Here is a 15,504-nt window from a genome sequence, read left to right on the forward strand (position 1 = left end):
TTGAGTCCTAAATCGACTGGTTTGAACATGAAGTTCCTGTATGATTTCCTTACTGTAGTTACACTGTATCCCGTTCTATACGTTTGATACAACATTTTCCGAAAAATTAACTAAAACATCCACTGGGAATGCTGACAAAAGTTTCTTGATCTATACATCCACTACAATGTTGGCAATTAAACAAACGGAAAACCAACTTAGTTTCTTCTTCTCTTCAACGGCATCAGCCAACCTGCTTTCCCTTGGCTCTCCTCGAGTACACCAACATTGGTTTTGGTACAACATGTTTGACATCTCCCGGACCCGGTGTTGCATCCAGTCATCCACATTTCCTGTTGCAGACACTTCATCAGCTATTTTTCCAAGTTGGCAATTAAACAAACGAAAAACTAGACAAGTTGTTAGTTAGCATCAGCCTACCTAGTTCCTTCCTTGCCTTCAAACGGCATCTCCTACTACCTGCTTCCCCTGGATCTCCTCGAGTACACCAAAATTGGTTGTGGTTCAACATGTTTGACATCTTCTGTACTCGGTGTTGCATCCACATTTCCTGTTGCAGTCACTTCATCAGCTATTTTTCCAACTTCTCCCTCCTTGGCTTCTTTTAGAACCTGGAGAAGTTCCAAAGGCATAGCTGCTGTATCTAGTTCACGACAATCCTTTGGGGCAGCTTGAGCTTCTTGACCAGTAAGTAGGTACGAAGCTACCTGATGAGAAAACCGGAACATCTCTTCTCTTGGAATTTTGTAGATCTTATTTTTGTCCAAATGCCGGTGAAATACAGACCTGAAACCTGCAGTTTTGACTAATGGAGCAACAGCAACACCTTGCTCCTCATTGTAGTCTTGAAGCACTTCAACCATATCATACTGACGTATGACATCATTTGGAGTGAGCTCGTCCCAATCAGAAGACCAGTTCCTATATAAAGCCCAGACATCTCCCTTTTTTGGAACTATTTGAATAACCCCCTTTGCACCTTTGTTCCAACTAACCCTGTGCGAAAAAGAATTGAGTGCCCTATTCACTTCATATTTGCCAATTCTGAAAACTCCACAAGTTTTTGCAAATCCACGGCCCACCCAATTTTGTGGACCAAATTCGCTGCTGCTTTTGGAATGTAACCAACTAATCTGAACTTCGAAGGGCTTTCTGGACAACACTTTATGAATAAATGCATAAAAACGAGGCATACCATCCTCGTTGTCATAAGAAGCCCAAACCTGGTTCTTGGTAAATGATTTCTCCACCCTGTCTTTGTCAAAATCGTAGAACTCTGGATCAGGGACATCCATTGTCACAATGGCAGCAGCTTCTGTGTTAGAGCCAGTAATTGAAGCAGAAGGCAAGCTTCCCAGTGCATCTGGCTCGGGGGTACTCATGGAGGCAGTTGTATCTGAAGACTTCTGTAAAGCAGCCACATTCCACTGCTGTAACTTCTTGCGGATTTCGGTCCTTGCCTTTACCATCAGCATCTCTCGGATTTCTGACTGCGACAGTTCCCTTAAACTCTTCGGCAAGTTGTCGACTTTCTCTGCTCCAGACTTAGCCATTTGATTTCCACGAGAATTTCCACGTCCACTAACTCCACGGGCCCGAGTCTTTACATCTTTCCCAGCGACTCTTGCTTTATGTTGATCAACGCGTCTCTTCTTTGCTGTCTTATCTGCTTTACCAGAACTGGAGACATTATAAGATGGTGAACCAGAATCAGACTTCTTAGAAGGATCTCTTTTCAGGAACTCTTTATGCACTTTACCAGTAACAGCCTCTTCGCGTCCTCTCTTTAAATTTTCACCCATCTGTTGGAAAGTAAATGTAGGTTGAGCAGCAGCGGTGGTGGCCAGTGTAGACATACTTCTCGAACCACCAAATTTGAAAGATGAATCCTGTGGAACCTTTGCAGGTTGGGCAGCAGCGGTGGCTGGTGTAGACATACTTCTGGAACCACCAAATATGAAAGATGAACCCTGTGACACAGTCGCAGGTTGAGCAGCAGCGGTGGTGGCCGGTGTAGACATACTTCTGGAACCACCAAATTTGAAAGATGAATCCTGTGGAACCTTTGCAGGTTGCGCAGCAGCAGTGGCTGGAGTAGACATACTTCTAGAACCACCAAATACGAAAGATGAACCCTGTGGGACAGTCGCAGGTTGAGCAGCAGCAGTGGCCGGTGTAGACATACTTCCTGAACCACCAAATTTGAAAGATGAACCCTGTGGAACATTTGCCTTATTGTTCAAGCCAACACCTGGAAACCCAAGAGGTTCAGTTTTTGGGATCGGAGGGAAATTTCTTCCAGAATCAGAGGAAGCATTGTTACCAGGATGGCTACCTTGTTCTTGTGGGTACTGGGACCTTGGGGTGGATGTAGGGTTGTTATTCACGGGTAGAGAAGGCATCTCTGCTGCCATAAAGGGCTGAAGACACTTATAACAGACAAGAATACAGTTTCGGTGCTCAGCCAAATACTGATACTTTATAAGACATCTTGTGCATTGAGTCCAAAAGGTAGCTGTAGGAGGTGCAGAATCAGTCTGGGTATTAACTGGAACAGAAGGCTTACTCACGGTTGATGATGTGTTGGTAAAATTTTCATTACCATACTCCTTGACGCCACCTGGTGGATTCTGACCAGCACCCTTTTGATACAATGCCCTTATGTTCTGCTTCTCATCATAAGCAGCTCGCTTAACCTTATCAGAGAGCAAACTCCAAGCTTCAGAGAGAATCTTAAATGCGCCATCTGCCCCAACTGCCTTGTTCTTATCAGGGTGGAGAGCAAGTGCCAATTTCCGATACTGTTTCTTGATTGTCTCAGCATCAGCCAGGGGATGCACTCCGAGGATCTTGTACCAGTCCAATTCTCCATTCACCTTTCTCTCAGCAGCAGCATAAATATTGAGTGTTTGTAGAAACTGCGAAAGGCCTTCAAGTCTGGGAAACAGACTCTGAGCCTTGGAAGCAAATCTCTTGGCTCCCAATATGTCATTTTCTGCCAACTTCTGCTCCGCCATTCCTTTCGCCTTAATTGCCTCATCCTTGTTGCTTTCCATATCTACAAGGCCTTTAATTCAGGGAAGTCCAATCTTAGTCTCCCAAGATCAGATGCAACCTATGTTAGTATTTGAAGACCTGGCCACAAAAGAGATGTAGGTAAGTCACTTCAGCAAAATCAGAGTAATAATGACAACCAAGCAGCACTTTTGAGTCCAAAATAAATGGGCAGAAATAACCAGAGCATGAATTTCTCAGCACTCAAATTGCATCATTTAACCAATACATCAAAGAACTTAATGCATCTCAAAAAAAGTGTAATGAATAGCTTCCAAGAAAAGCGCAAAGCACTGAAATCGACAAAACTAGATTGCCAAATCTCAAGCATGAAGCAGTAACAACCTGCAGTGCGTATTACTTTCTTTAGCCTTACAAACTAATTCCTCTTCCTTTCTATCTACATGTTTGTTAGAACTAAATATGCAATCTGACAATCTAAAGAAACAGACATGGCAATACAAGAGAGACTAACTTTCCTTGGTGATTCCAATTTTTTTTATACCACCATAATCTAATAATAATGAATGAGAAAGGTAACATCAAAATAATAACATTTCATGTCAGCAACCTTTTAAAAATCCCTATGCTAAATTGGTGCGAAAACCACAGACATCAATGCATCTTTCCTTTCCATTTCCATGTTCATCAAATGTAAATATCATAATCAGCCACTCCAAACATAACAAAATGGCAATACCCTACAGTCTGGCTACAAATTTCTTCATGTATTATCACCAACTACTGCCATCAAATGAGAAAGGTAACCAATAAAACAATAACACGTTAGACCAGCGAGCTTTTGGAAACCCCTCGGCTGAATTAGATTAAAAATTACATTTAAACAGTCGTTGGCATGAAAAGAAGAGATATATATTTTAAATCAACCTGCAGAAAGATCTGTTCAGGAATTTGGAAAACAGCAGAGCAAGCAAGTCATTTTACACATGCATATCATATGCCTAAACGAATCATGTAAAAGAACCTTCAATCCCCTTCAAACAATTTGAACCAATCCATATAGGGTTCCTAATGAAAAGAGATTAACATTAAACTTCAGAACTTCCCTGCATTATGAAAACATTCAGTCATCACATACTTTGGCAGGATCCCAGATAAAAACTAAGTTCCAATTAATAAAACAAACAATCAATCCCTGATAAGAAACAATTACCAACGACGAGTAGCCAAAACGAAAAAAAAAAAAAAACATGTGCACACATTGACACGCTTATAAACAACACACACACATACAAAGACTATTTACCTGCATTCATATGGACTTAAACAGATAAAATTGAACAAAAACCATTAATCCCACGTAGACAAAAGTTCAGAATCCACAAGCAAAACCAAGTTCACCAAATTCAACTAAAACCCCAGCAATCACCCACGCAGACACCCGCAAACACAAAAAATCACCGTAATCAGCAAGCGAATGACAAGCTCTTTAACATAGCATTTGTTACAGAAAATGAAAAATGATGAGCATGCATAGATATATAGATACAGAAGAATACAGAACAGCAGATAAAAACAATAAAAATTACCCAGTTTTGCAATGAGGTGAATTGGCTGGACGCTACTGTGAATTGGCTGCAAAGTTGATTACTTTTGGGTGAACTTGAAACATCTCAGGTGAAAATGATCATCAAAAGAAAGTATACTTGTTGAATTTCATGGTTGAATGAAGAAAGGATGAATGTAAGAAGAAAAAAATCGCTGAAAATGTTGATAAATTGCAATGTACAAAGGAAAAAGGGATGAACTTTTGTTGTATTTAGTGCAGTTTGTTTGCCATGCTGACGAGCCCAAGCTGCCTATTGTTCTGTTTGGACTTGGAGGCATTCATTGTTAAAACCCCAACTGTGGTTAGTATCTAACCGCGGTTAGTGGGAAGAAGCTGTCTAACAAAGCAAAAACGCAAGTTAGTTTAGATTATCTAGATTTTGCAATAAATGAAATTCAATTCACCTTTTCTCTTTTCGATGATGATTTTCATTTCTCTTCTAAAAAGTTTCTTGAAATGTCCGCCGAGATTTTTTTTTTTTTGGCATTTTTTCATAGTTAACGATAAGTAGAATGACTATATCTCGTTTCTTTTAAAACAGCTTTGTTATTTATTGAAATTCTTGAAAACTCATTATATGTAGCTTAAGTTCATTATTACGGAAGTTAATATAATGCAATTAATTAGAAAAATTTAGTGCAGCTGCATTGTTGAATTGATTCCTAATTAAGTCGATTCTTGAAATTGTCAAATTTGGTAGAGAACTTAATTTCAAAGGTGAAGCTCATCCATGAGGTGAATTTTGTTTGATATCTGAATCCATTCACACCTGGATTTAGGTAGCATTTAATACTTACCCCAAATGCAACCTTGGTTATCTTCCGTTATCAGAGAGGACGAAGTCCCATGTGATGCACTAATTCATGAGGATAAGCATAGCATGCCACATAATACACTTCTTCAGATCAAGCTTTGAGAAAAACATTGACACAAATGAAAAGTGATGGTAAATAACCAAGTGAATGTGTGTACCGTGTGCATGTAGCAAAACACCGTGCGACTGCAGTGTCCATGCCTAACACCATGTTGTACTTGTACACTACTCAGAAAGGTCAGAGGCTCATGTGTACAGCCATTCTAGCCCCAGTTCCACCATCATCTAGCACTTATTTACAAGAATCTAAAACATTCTCCTGAATCAATCAAACAAGAAAAGAAAGAAAGGGAAAAAAAAAATGCAGACTAAAGAAGGCAAATGATGACACGTTTCATAACATTATTGTAATACAACGTTTGGTTGCTTTTACATCACTTAGACATCCTGCTGATCTCTGTAACAATGTATCCAAATTAAACATTGGCAATAATTTATTCATCTTCAGTGCAATAAATGACACAACACAAGTCTTACATATGAACAAAACATTCAAGAAGAAAACAGTTTGGAAGGCCTCCATGGTTTTAACTTCCATTGAGCATAAAATTTCAACGGGCATGTTCCCAAGTCTTTCTGTCTTTGCAAATCCAGACCATAACGGTTCAGCTTAGAGCAATCAAAAAAGAACCCTTACTGCTGAAGAAAATGCTTGTAAAGAAGTAGGTGCTTGGAAGTATCTCCAACCCTCCAATAAACCAATGCAGGAAATCACCTAACTCATGCAGGCACCAAGACCGTAATCCGTTGAATCTAAAAGCAGATCAAGTCTGAGGGTTTGCATAAAGTTGAGTGTAGACCCTCTTCGTTCGATGAACAACAATTAGACTCAGCACAACAGAAATTGCACAGAGTCCTGACATGATTCCACAAGTGATTGAGTAGCAGATGGTGCCGTTGCAAGTGAGTGACTCAGCTTCCTCAACACGTCCTATGGGATCCAGCATCTGATGTTGTTTCTTGGCCTGATAGTCATATATTCCACTGGCAATAACACCAGAAAAGATTAAAGAGCCAGCTGGGCTTGCCAATGTCAGGAAATTATACAAGGAACCGAAGCTTTTCAATCCAAACAATTCAGACACTGCAGCTGGCACGATTGCCCAGTGTGCCCCATATCCAAGTCCAATAAGCACCGAGACTACATAAATTGCCCCAGGCCAACCCATAGCATAGAAGAAAAGTGCAATTGCCATAATGACCTGAACCACAGCCATTGCCACTGGTCTTGGGTATGCATAGTGTCTAAGAAAGTACTGAACATTAGAAGCAGACATAGAGCTATAAAAGGTGAGTACAATGCATTTTAAGCAAATAAAATCTTCTACCTTATAATGTTCTCAGAGAAGTATCCTCCAGCAATACGACCAAGGAAATTAAAAATGCTAATCATTGAGACAAAGATGTGAGTATTGCTGTAACCAAGGGATTGGCACATCTGACCAAGGTTATCAATCACTGTCAACCCAGAACCAGAAGCTAGTACCAATGAGATAAAAATAAGCCAGAAATCTGCCTTCACAAGTGCCTGCAACAAAGTAAAATCCTCTCCTCTACGAGGACCTTTTCTCCGCTTAACCCTTACAGCTCCTTCTGCAGCTGCTTGAAACAGTTTAGCTTGCAAATGAGCAATTCTTTTATGCCTCTCTGATGCTGGAAGTGAATCAACATCCGAGGCTTTCTCATCTTCCACCTCACTGAAAATTACCTCATTCTCATCCTGTCCCATTTTACCAGCTTCCTGTTTCTGGGGATCAAGAAGAAGGCTCTCTTCTGTTGTGGGTCTTGGTTGCGAGAAGAAAACCAACATAATGGGGATTGCAATAGGAAGTAAAATGAGAACAATTAAAATAACAGTTAATATTATGATCAATGTCTGGTTCAGACTGACTAAATCTTCAAGTACCAATACTGTCAAGAGATAAGCAGCTAGAACAAGGCAAATACTGTAAGTAAACAAGAAGCTTGAATTATCACTTTGTCTAAATTGCTTGTGACCTCCAACTGGTCGAACAATGAACATGAGAGCACTTATAATCACAGTCGGACAAACAGCAACCATAAAGATTAGTGATGCTTGATTGGGAAAGTTCATCATGGCATATATTTGAGTAAGAATTGCACCACTTAAGCCAGCAAATCCCTTTAGTATGCCAACGACTGGACCACGGCTTTTGGGGAAGTTCTGAACACAAGAAACAAGAGCTCCTGTATTGAAGTACGTCTCACCATTTGTTCCGACAAATATCAAAATGCATAGCTGCAAACAAATAACCATAGTCAAGGATAAAATATAGAAAAGAAAACAACCAAAAGACTACAAACAGTTGCTTCATGCAAAGATCAAAGTGATCAACCAGGTTCCTAAAGTGGTTGAAGAAAAAAAGTGCAAGAATGAATACCACTAGTCATTTTTTTCCCCAGGTTGCAGAAGCAAGATGCATTAAACAGTCCCATATACTCAAAAGCACAAGACCTTGTTGACTATGCTACCAATTCACACCTAAATGACTACATTATCATGAAAACTCCAGAAGACATCCCAGAGGCAGCATGTAAGATTGATACCTAAAGAGTTCGGGACCTTTACGGTAAACTTTGTAGACATTAGTCTGCTAATGTGTCCACTGAGGTCAAGGATCAAGTACTCAATTTGCCCATTTGATATATTGAACTTTTACTGGTACTTCAGCATATTGTTCCTTCCTTAAGTCATAAGACTGTTTTTGGCAAATAATTTGACCATCTTAAACTTCTCATAATTTCAATTAAAGCCTTCTTTGTGCCAAAATAGTATTTAATCTGAACTTAAGCATTTTCAACATAGTATATTCATAGAAACAGTAAAGGATAGAGTAATGCTGGGAATCAGAAGCTAGAGAAATTAGAACACCTCAAAGTTCTTCTGGTAGAGTAGCTGTCTAGCCAAGTAGATATATTGGAGTCTCATCATGACTGATGCAACAGCAAAGAAAACTTTTTACTTCATCAAGAATTATGAAAAGACTAGCTCATGTAAGCATAGCTAACAAGACAGCAAATCATACCTAGGCATCTTCTATACACTAAACATGTTCATCTTTATTTATATAATTTGAAGTCGTCATTTCCACCAAATCTAGCCAATGGCATAGCTACAGAGGTCAATTATGTCGAAGGTTCAATTCACTCAAAAATTTTTCCTTGTTTTTCTAGTTCTTTCTCTTCCTCTTTCTTTCCTTCTTTTCATCTTTCCCTGTGAAATGTCTTAAACCATTGCGAAAGTAAGAAAAATATACAAGAAAGATGGTTTCACTGTGGTATTACAGAAAGTGGGTGTTCAAATTTGAAAAATGCGTTCTAAGTCTAGAGTAAAGTTTGTCAAACATGAGCTCAGCTGGTTTTAAAATAAAAAAATGAAAATCTTTTCATGTGATCTCATTTTGTGAATTTGATCATGCAACTTACTATTTTCTTTCAAGATGAGAATGCATATCCAAAAAAATTGGGAAAACCAGACATTTGACAAATTTGAGCTCCTACACAAAACCTTAATACAAGACTGCCAGCAGCATTAGGTAAAATCTTTGCTGAGAATTTTAAACATTTTATCAAAGGCACCAAGGAGGTGCAACCGATTTACAGAAGAAAACTTATCTCTTGAGAGACCTATGTGCTCAGCCAATAAAAGTCAGCGGACGACAGGAAATCTATTAAATGTAAATTCCTGAATCTGTTCAATGAAACATTTTTCATGTGTTCTATGTTCTTCTAACTCCCATTAGCAGCCCCATCTTTTCTTTCTGTTCAAAATGACCAGAAGATGCATAGTTGCAAAAACTAGTCAACTGTAAAGTAAATCAGAAATTACACGTGCTCCGAAGCTGTAAAGAAAATGCATCTTTACCAGATAAGCATTTTATGGTCAGCAGACAGAATTTGACACGTGAAGCTCCAAGGAGATTATTTTGCAGGTATAAAATGTAAACCCCTCAAACCATCAGGTAGCAAAAAGTTTCTGATGATCTACAGTAAACGGAAGAGCAAGGTATGGAGAGAGTGGATAACAGTTCATGCAGAAAAGAATATACTTCATCTCACTTTTGTAGTTTTTAATACAACAACGATAATCTAGATAACAATGTTGATAACAAGATTAGTCAGAGAATACAGATGGGATTTTGATCTGGAACCATGGACCATGTAAGGAAGTAAACAGTTCCATTGTAGAAGTGCAATGAATCTTCTCTGGAACTATACCATGAAATTTGCAGTTAAAACATTCTTGGAAAGCAGCAACTATTGTAATGCAAAAAACTAGAAAAGAACAAGAATATAATTATGATTTCACTGAGAAGTGAATGAAGCGATCAGCCCTTGGCACAACCAAAATATATCCAAATTTTAGAGTAATACTTGAACAGTCACTTGATGGCCACGAAAAGTAAGCTACATAATTGCCTTGTCAAATTGGTAGAAGCTAAGGGAAACTGAAGCAGCAGAGATAAGTTACACACTTGGCTAATTGAAACAAGAAAATGAATACCAGGGGAATGCCCTAAATTGGTGACATGAGAAGCAACAGTTCTTATTTTTTAATGTCTCAGAATTTTTCTCTTCATGTACTTCTCACTCTGGTTTATATTTCTTCTGAAAGTGACATGAGAAGTAACAGTTATTATTGCTCAATGACTATGCATGCATTTGCTTCATCTACATCTTACGATGATATTGTTGGTTTAGACTTCATATGTAAGAATTACTATGATGGGTTGAATTTCTATCGAAGTTGACAATAAGATGACACTCAGAAGCTATCCTGAAAAAACTTGCAGAGATAAAGAGAAGGAAGGGAATGGTTACTGCTTTTGTCGCATGGATTTCATAAACGCATGTATACTTGAATTGCCAGACATGGCAACAACCAGACAAGCCCTAGATTGTAAAACAACAATCAAGACTAAAACTTCAAGCCAAATTATGATGGCTGGAGGAGATATTTTTGCTGCTACTACATTCAAGACTAAGGCTTGAAGTCACAGAGCTATATCGGTTGCTACAGAGAATTTTTTGAATACTATCTTTAGTTTGTTAAATTACAAGTAAACTTTGTAGGTAAAGAACCACTAAAATGGATCTATGAGTTCCATCAAGTTTTGGTACTACATAAATGGAAATAGACAGAAAACAACCGTAATTTATCCTACAAAGCTTGACATATCAAGAATCATATCAACTGCTAAGTAGATTCATATATTAACATCTGACCAAAGGCAACCAAAAAACTGACTTTACAAGTAATAAAACAAAAAACCCAAAAAGGAAAGGGCATAAAAATACTAATAAAAATTAAAAGGGAACATAATAAAAAGTTGACTTTACCACCCAAAGAGGCAGAGCAGGCAAAGCACCTACGACAATGAGTCCAACCAGACCATACCCAATAAAGTTCTGCACAACCCCGATCAGTAAAACCGACCAAATTGGCAAAATTTCACACAAACTCCCAGCAATGAAACCAATAGCATCTCCTAAATCTTTGGCCACACCCAGCATAGACACTTGCCTTTGATTATAACCCATGGTGCTTTTTATCACTGGAGATATGCTTCCAAAAAGATACCCAATTCCTGAACAAGATTGAACCCACATTGAGGCTACAAAAACCGCCCATTTGTTGTTGAAAAAGGATTTCAGTTTCTCAGGAATTTGAATAACCATGCTGCTGTTCCTGATGATCAAACTATGCAACTAAAAGCACGAAAAGGATTTTTTTTAAAAAAATTTGGTTTTTTGTTTTTTTCTCTGTATTTGCAGGAAAATGAAGAGTTGCCTGTGGTCTTGGCTAGTGCTTCAGTCCAAGATCGTCTTTAAGGCTTCTGTGGCGTGGCTGATTGGGGTTTACTAGTAATGACGTTTGGCGAATGAAAAAGTACGACTGTGGCGACTTGGATTTCCCATTTTAATTTGACCGAACTCCTTTATTTATCCTTTTTTTTTTTTGGCTTTATACAGGTGGGGGAAAAAAAAAAGGAAGAAATCCCTTTGTGAATTCAAATGTGCATCCTCTATACACACGTGTATAATGTTTCTAAGATTTCATTATTGTTAGTTCTTTCTTGTCGTGCCATTTTCTTTAAAGTAACAGAAGTAATCACACCAACTTTTGGAGAAATAATTGGACAGTAATTTTTCAAAGAAAAAAGTACTACGTCTTCCTTCCGTGCACATATTTTTTAATTATTTTTTTATTTTTTATATATTAAATCGTTACAGTAATTTTTTTACAAAAAAAAATTTTAAAAAATACAATCCAAACAAGGTGTTTCGAAAGAATGAGAGTTAAAAGGGAGTCAAACCTCATCTTATAATTTTATTATGTGCTGTCGGGATATAATTGATTTAATGGGGATTGCGTGGATTCTTAAACTTAATTGCCGTTATCTCTGGTTTTGAAAGGAAATAAAGCTGTTAATTTGCGTGGTTTAGATATTTCAATCTTGTTTTAGAGAAAAAGCCTTGAATTTGAGAGTTATTTTATCCAATCCGCAGAGGTTGAGTAAAAGATAGGGTGACTACGACAAATAGCAGGATTTTCCTCTTTGCAACAAACATTATTATTAGATGAACAAATTTCACTATTCGAATGCCAAATAAGAAAAACAGCCATTTCACATAGGATTATTCAGTCAGATGTTAGAGTGCTGAGTAGGTTTTACCTTCTGCGATAAGAAACAAAAACAGCTTTATTGATGAATACCAAGTAAAAACACGTGACTTTTACACATGCTACAACGAACAAGTTTCATCCAGTGAATTAGAGTATGAGAGGGGCGAAAGATGAACCAATTACTCAATAATCGAATCGAATTCTAATTTGATAAAATTTCGTTTGAACTTTGGTTCACCACCCAAAGTTTGAACAGCATTTTGTATCCGTTAAACTTTCAAGTTCGACTCTAACTTGGCTCAATTAGTTTAAAATAACAACAAAAACAGCTAATCCAAAAATACCCAGAAGTTTCACACCGTGAACAGGAGTATGAGGGTCGAAAGATGAATCAAATTACTCAATACTTGAATCAAATTTTAATTTGATAAAATTTCGTTTGAACTTCTGGATTTCCACCTAATCGACCAAAGTTTGAACAGCACTTTGTATCCGTTAAACTCTAACTTGGCTCAATTAATTAGTTTAAAATTGAAATTTATAGGTAAAAACACTCAAACTACTCGAGTTCAATTCAAGTTCGACTTGATAAAATTTCATTAGAATCCGGTTTGATAAGCAAATCAAATTTAACTACGATTTTAATTTTGTTAAAATAATCAAACAAGCCTAAATATTAACTCTCCGTTTGGATTAGTTGTTTTTTGAAGTGTTTTTTTTAAAAAAAATTTATTGTAGCAGAGTTTTTAGAGTATATTTTAGGATATTTTTAGAAAATATTTTGAAATATTTAAGAGTGTTTTTAGTATAATTTTTTAGTGTTTTTAAAATATATTTTGGGATTTTTTTAAACATTAAAAAAATTTAAACTATTTTTTAGAGTATCTTTTAGAGTACTTTTTAAAAATTTTTATAGCATTTGAAAAACTGAAGGATCCAAGTAGAATAAAAATGTTCGACTTGACTAGATTTGTTTATATCATTAAACAAGAGTACGAGCAATTACCTTTTTAATGAACTCCAACCAAGCAAGAAGAAGCTAAAGAATCTTAGTAACCCTCTCAAATCGTCTAACAATGGACCATAAAGAGAAAATCATCACATGGATCCAAGATTGCATATTAATGTTTGGGATGATATACCTTCAAACCTTGGCGTGCTTTGGAGTCATAATTATAGTATTTTAATTTCAGCAGAAGGGTCTCAACGATTGATGGAGCCCAACATTCAATAATATGCAATCTTAACGTTAGATAATGTGAACATTAGATAACATGCAATCTTAACATTTAACTTCAACATTAGATAATATGAACATTCTTAACGAATTCATAAAGTAATTAGGGATAATTTTAAAAACCTCCCATGAGGTTTCTAAAAATTTCATTAGCCTTCCTTGAAGTTTGTAAAATTACACAAATAAGGTTAAGGTTTTGATAACAAAACTAGTCCAATTATAAAAAGGAACATTAAAAGTACTTTAACGAGAGAGATGAAACCTTTATTCCATATATATACATGTATATAAGTTGTATTAATAAAAGAATAAAAATAATTAAAAATTAAAAATAAATAATGCATACATTTCATTACTCAAAAAATTCATATTTAATAAATTAGACAATACAAATAAGCAACAAAACTATACTAATGATCACAAGATTCAACAAAATAGACTAGTCATCTCTTTTGATACGATGTTTGCTATGATTCTTGTGATTTTGAACAGAAAAAATTTTCGAATTTTGCTTTTCTTTTTCCTCCATTCTCCTTTACTAATATCTGACGATTTAGTAATTAAAGCACTAATAAACTATTAGTAACTAATTAATGAAAATAACAGTTGAAAATTTCTTTAATGATGAACGATGATTGTATGAACAAAATAATATCAATTGATATACCTAATAGAGAAATGAGAGGAAAAAAAAAGGCAAAATTTGAAAATTAACCCATTCAAAATCATAAGAATCAAAACAAACATCATGCTAAAAGAGATGCCTAGTTTGTTTTGCTGAATCTTGTGATCATTAGTGTAATTTTATTGCTTATTTATGTTACCTAATTTATTAAGTATAAATTTTTTGAGTGATGAAATGTGTGTATTAATTATTTCTAACTTTTAATTATTTTTATTCTTTTACTAATACAACTTATGTACACATGCATAAGGGGTATTTATGAAATCAAAATTTCATCACTCTCATTAAAGTACCATTTTAATGTTACTTTTTCTAATTGGACTAATTTTGTTACCATAACCTTAATCTCATGGGAGGTTTGTGTAATTTTGTAAATTTTAGAGGAGGCTAGTAAAATTATCGAAAATCTCAGGGAAAGTTTCTGTTAAAAGTTAGGGTGCAATTTAGGTATAACAATGGTGCATGTCTTCGGATGCTCATTAAAAAAGAAAAAATCTTTAATTATTATCTATACTTTGTGAAGTAATTTGCTCCATCTTGTTTGGTCCTTTTTTTTCTCAGACAAGTAGGAGGTTGGTTTGAACTCACGGTGTCCTCGTTAGAGTACCTCCCGCTCTGTCACCTAACCAAACCCTTTCCCATTAGTATCTCAACCGACCAGCCCCAGACAACTTGTACGCCCAACCATAATAGAAAACACGAGTTAATAATTTCCGGCCACAATCCTCCAGTTTTAATAATGGGAAAACATTTTGTTCTCCCAGGAGTCATGAAAAAATCTCAACTGTTCAGATCTCATTCACATTGTTCAATCTTGATTAGACAGAAATTAGTAAATAAAAATGCTAAACTTGAAAAGCTTCAAATCTCATTTACTATGATATGGCGTTTAATTGAAGTACTTAACTTTGAAAAACATTTCTTGGTCACTCTTAATTTTTTTTTTTTTTGTCAGCAACGATACATTTGTATAACCTACTCTATCCTAATCTAGGGGGAGGGGGAGCCTAAGGAGGCTGTTGTAGGAGTTAGTGGGTATATAGACCCAACTAGACCAAGGGAGTGTTATGACACAATCCTTATATTTTTTTTCGCTGCTGGTGAGGTTTGAACCCTCACCAACAGCCCAAGGATGGACTTAAGTCCCTCCTTGGTGGCCATTGAGCCATTGGCCCAGTGGTTTCTTGGTCACTCTCAATGGAAAATCAAGTTTTTCATCCTGAACAATCAACATTTTTTTTTGGTTCTAAATATGAGCAGTAAAATTGACCATTTCCCCAATCAATGAATGAAGGAACTTCAAATTTTTTTTTTTTTTTGCACACAAAAAATTGACCATTATCCCAATCAATGAAGAAAATTCAAGTGGTTGATGCGGATTTGTGAACACAAAAAACTCTTCTTTTTGGATTAATTGGAGATTCTAAGTCATACG

General features: G+C 36.4%; 2 protein-coding genes across 4 annotated transcripts; both read right to left on the reverse strand.

The window, feature by feature from the left end:
* On the reverse strand, positions 1 to 3,130 carry LOC113738899 (uncharacterized). Its single transcript, XM_027266168.2, has 2 exons — positions 421 to 3,130; positions 1 to 332 (listed from the first exon to the last, which is right to left on the reverse strand). Exon 1 carries the CDS (start codon positions 3,054 to 3,056, stop codon positions 456 to 458), a length of 2,601 nt encoding a protein of 866 aa, XP_027121969.1. The 5' UTR covers positions 3,057 to 3,130; the 3' UTR covers positions 1 to 332; positions 421 to 455.
* Positions 3,131 to 5,807: 2,677 nt separating this feature from the next.
* Positions 5,808 to 11,411, reverse strand: LOC113739807 (protein NUCLEAR FUSION DEFECTIVE 4). Of its 3 annotated transcripts, none has more exons than XM_027267145.2 (4): positions 10,860 to 10,995; positions 8,392 to 8,453; positions 6,827 to 7,758; positions 5,808 to 6,743 (listed from the first exon to the last, which is right to left on the reverse strand). In XM_027267145.2, the coding sequence occupies exons 2-4, from the start codon at positions 8,449 to 8,451 to the stop codon at positions 6,263 to 6,265; spliced, it is 1,473 nt and encodes a 490-aa protein (XP_027122946.1). In that variant the 5' UTR covers positions 8,452 to 8,453; positions 10,860 to 10,995; the 3' UTR covers positions 5,808 to 6,262. The 3 variants fall into 3 exon arrangements, with proteins under 3 accessions (XP_027122946.1, XP_027122948.1, XP_027122945.1); XM_027267147.2 differs by lacking the exon at positions 10,860 to 10,995 and adding an exon at positions 9,385 to 9,461; XM_027267144.2 differs by lacking the exon at positions 8,392 to 8,453 and having other exon boundaries at positions 10,860 to 11,411.
* Between the last annotated feature and the right edge of the window lie 4,093 nt (positions 11,412 to 15,504).

This window comes from Coffea arabica, chromosome 4c (genome assembly GCF_036785885.1).
Source record: "Coffea arabica cultivar ET-39 chromosome 4c, Coffea Arabica ET-39 HiFi, whole genome shotgun sequence".
NCBI classification, from domain to species: domain Eukaryota; kingdom Viridiplantae; phylum Streptophyta; class Magnoliopsida; order Gentianales; family Rubiaceae; genus Coffea; species Coffea arabica.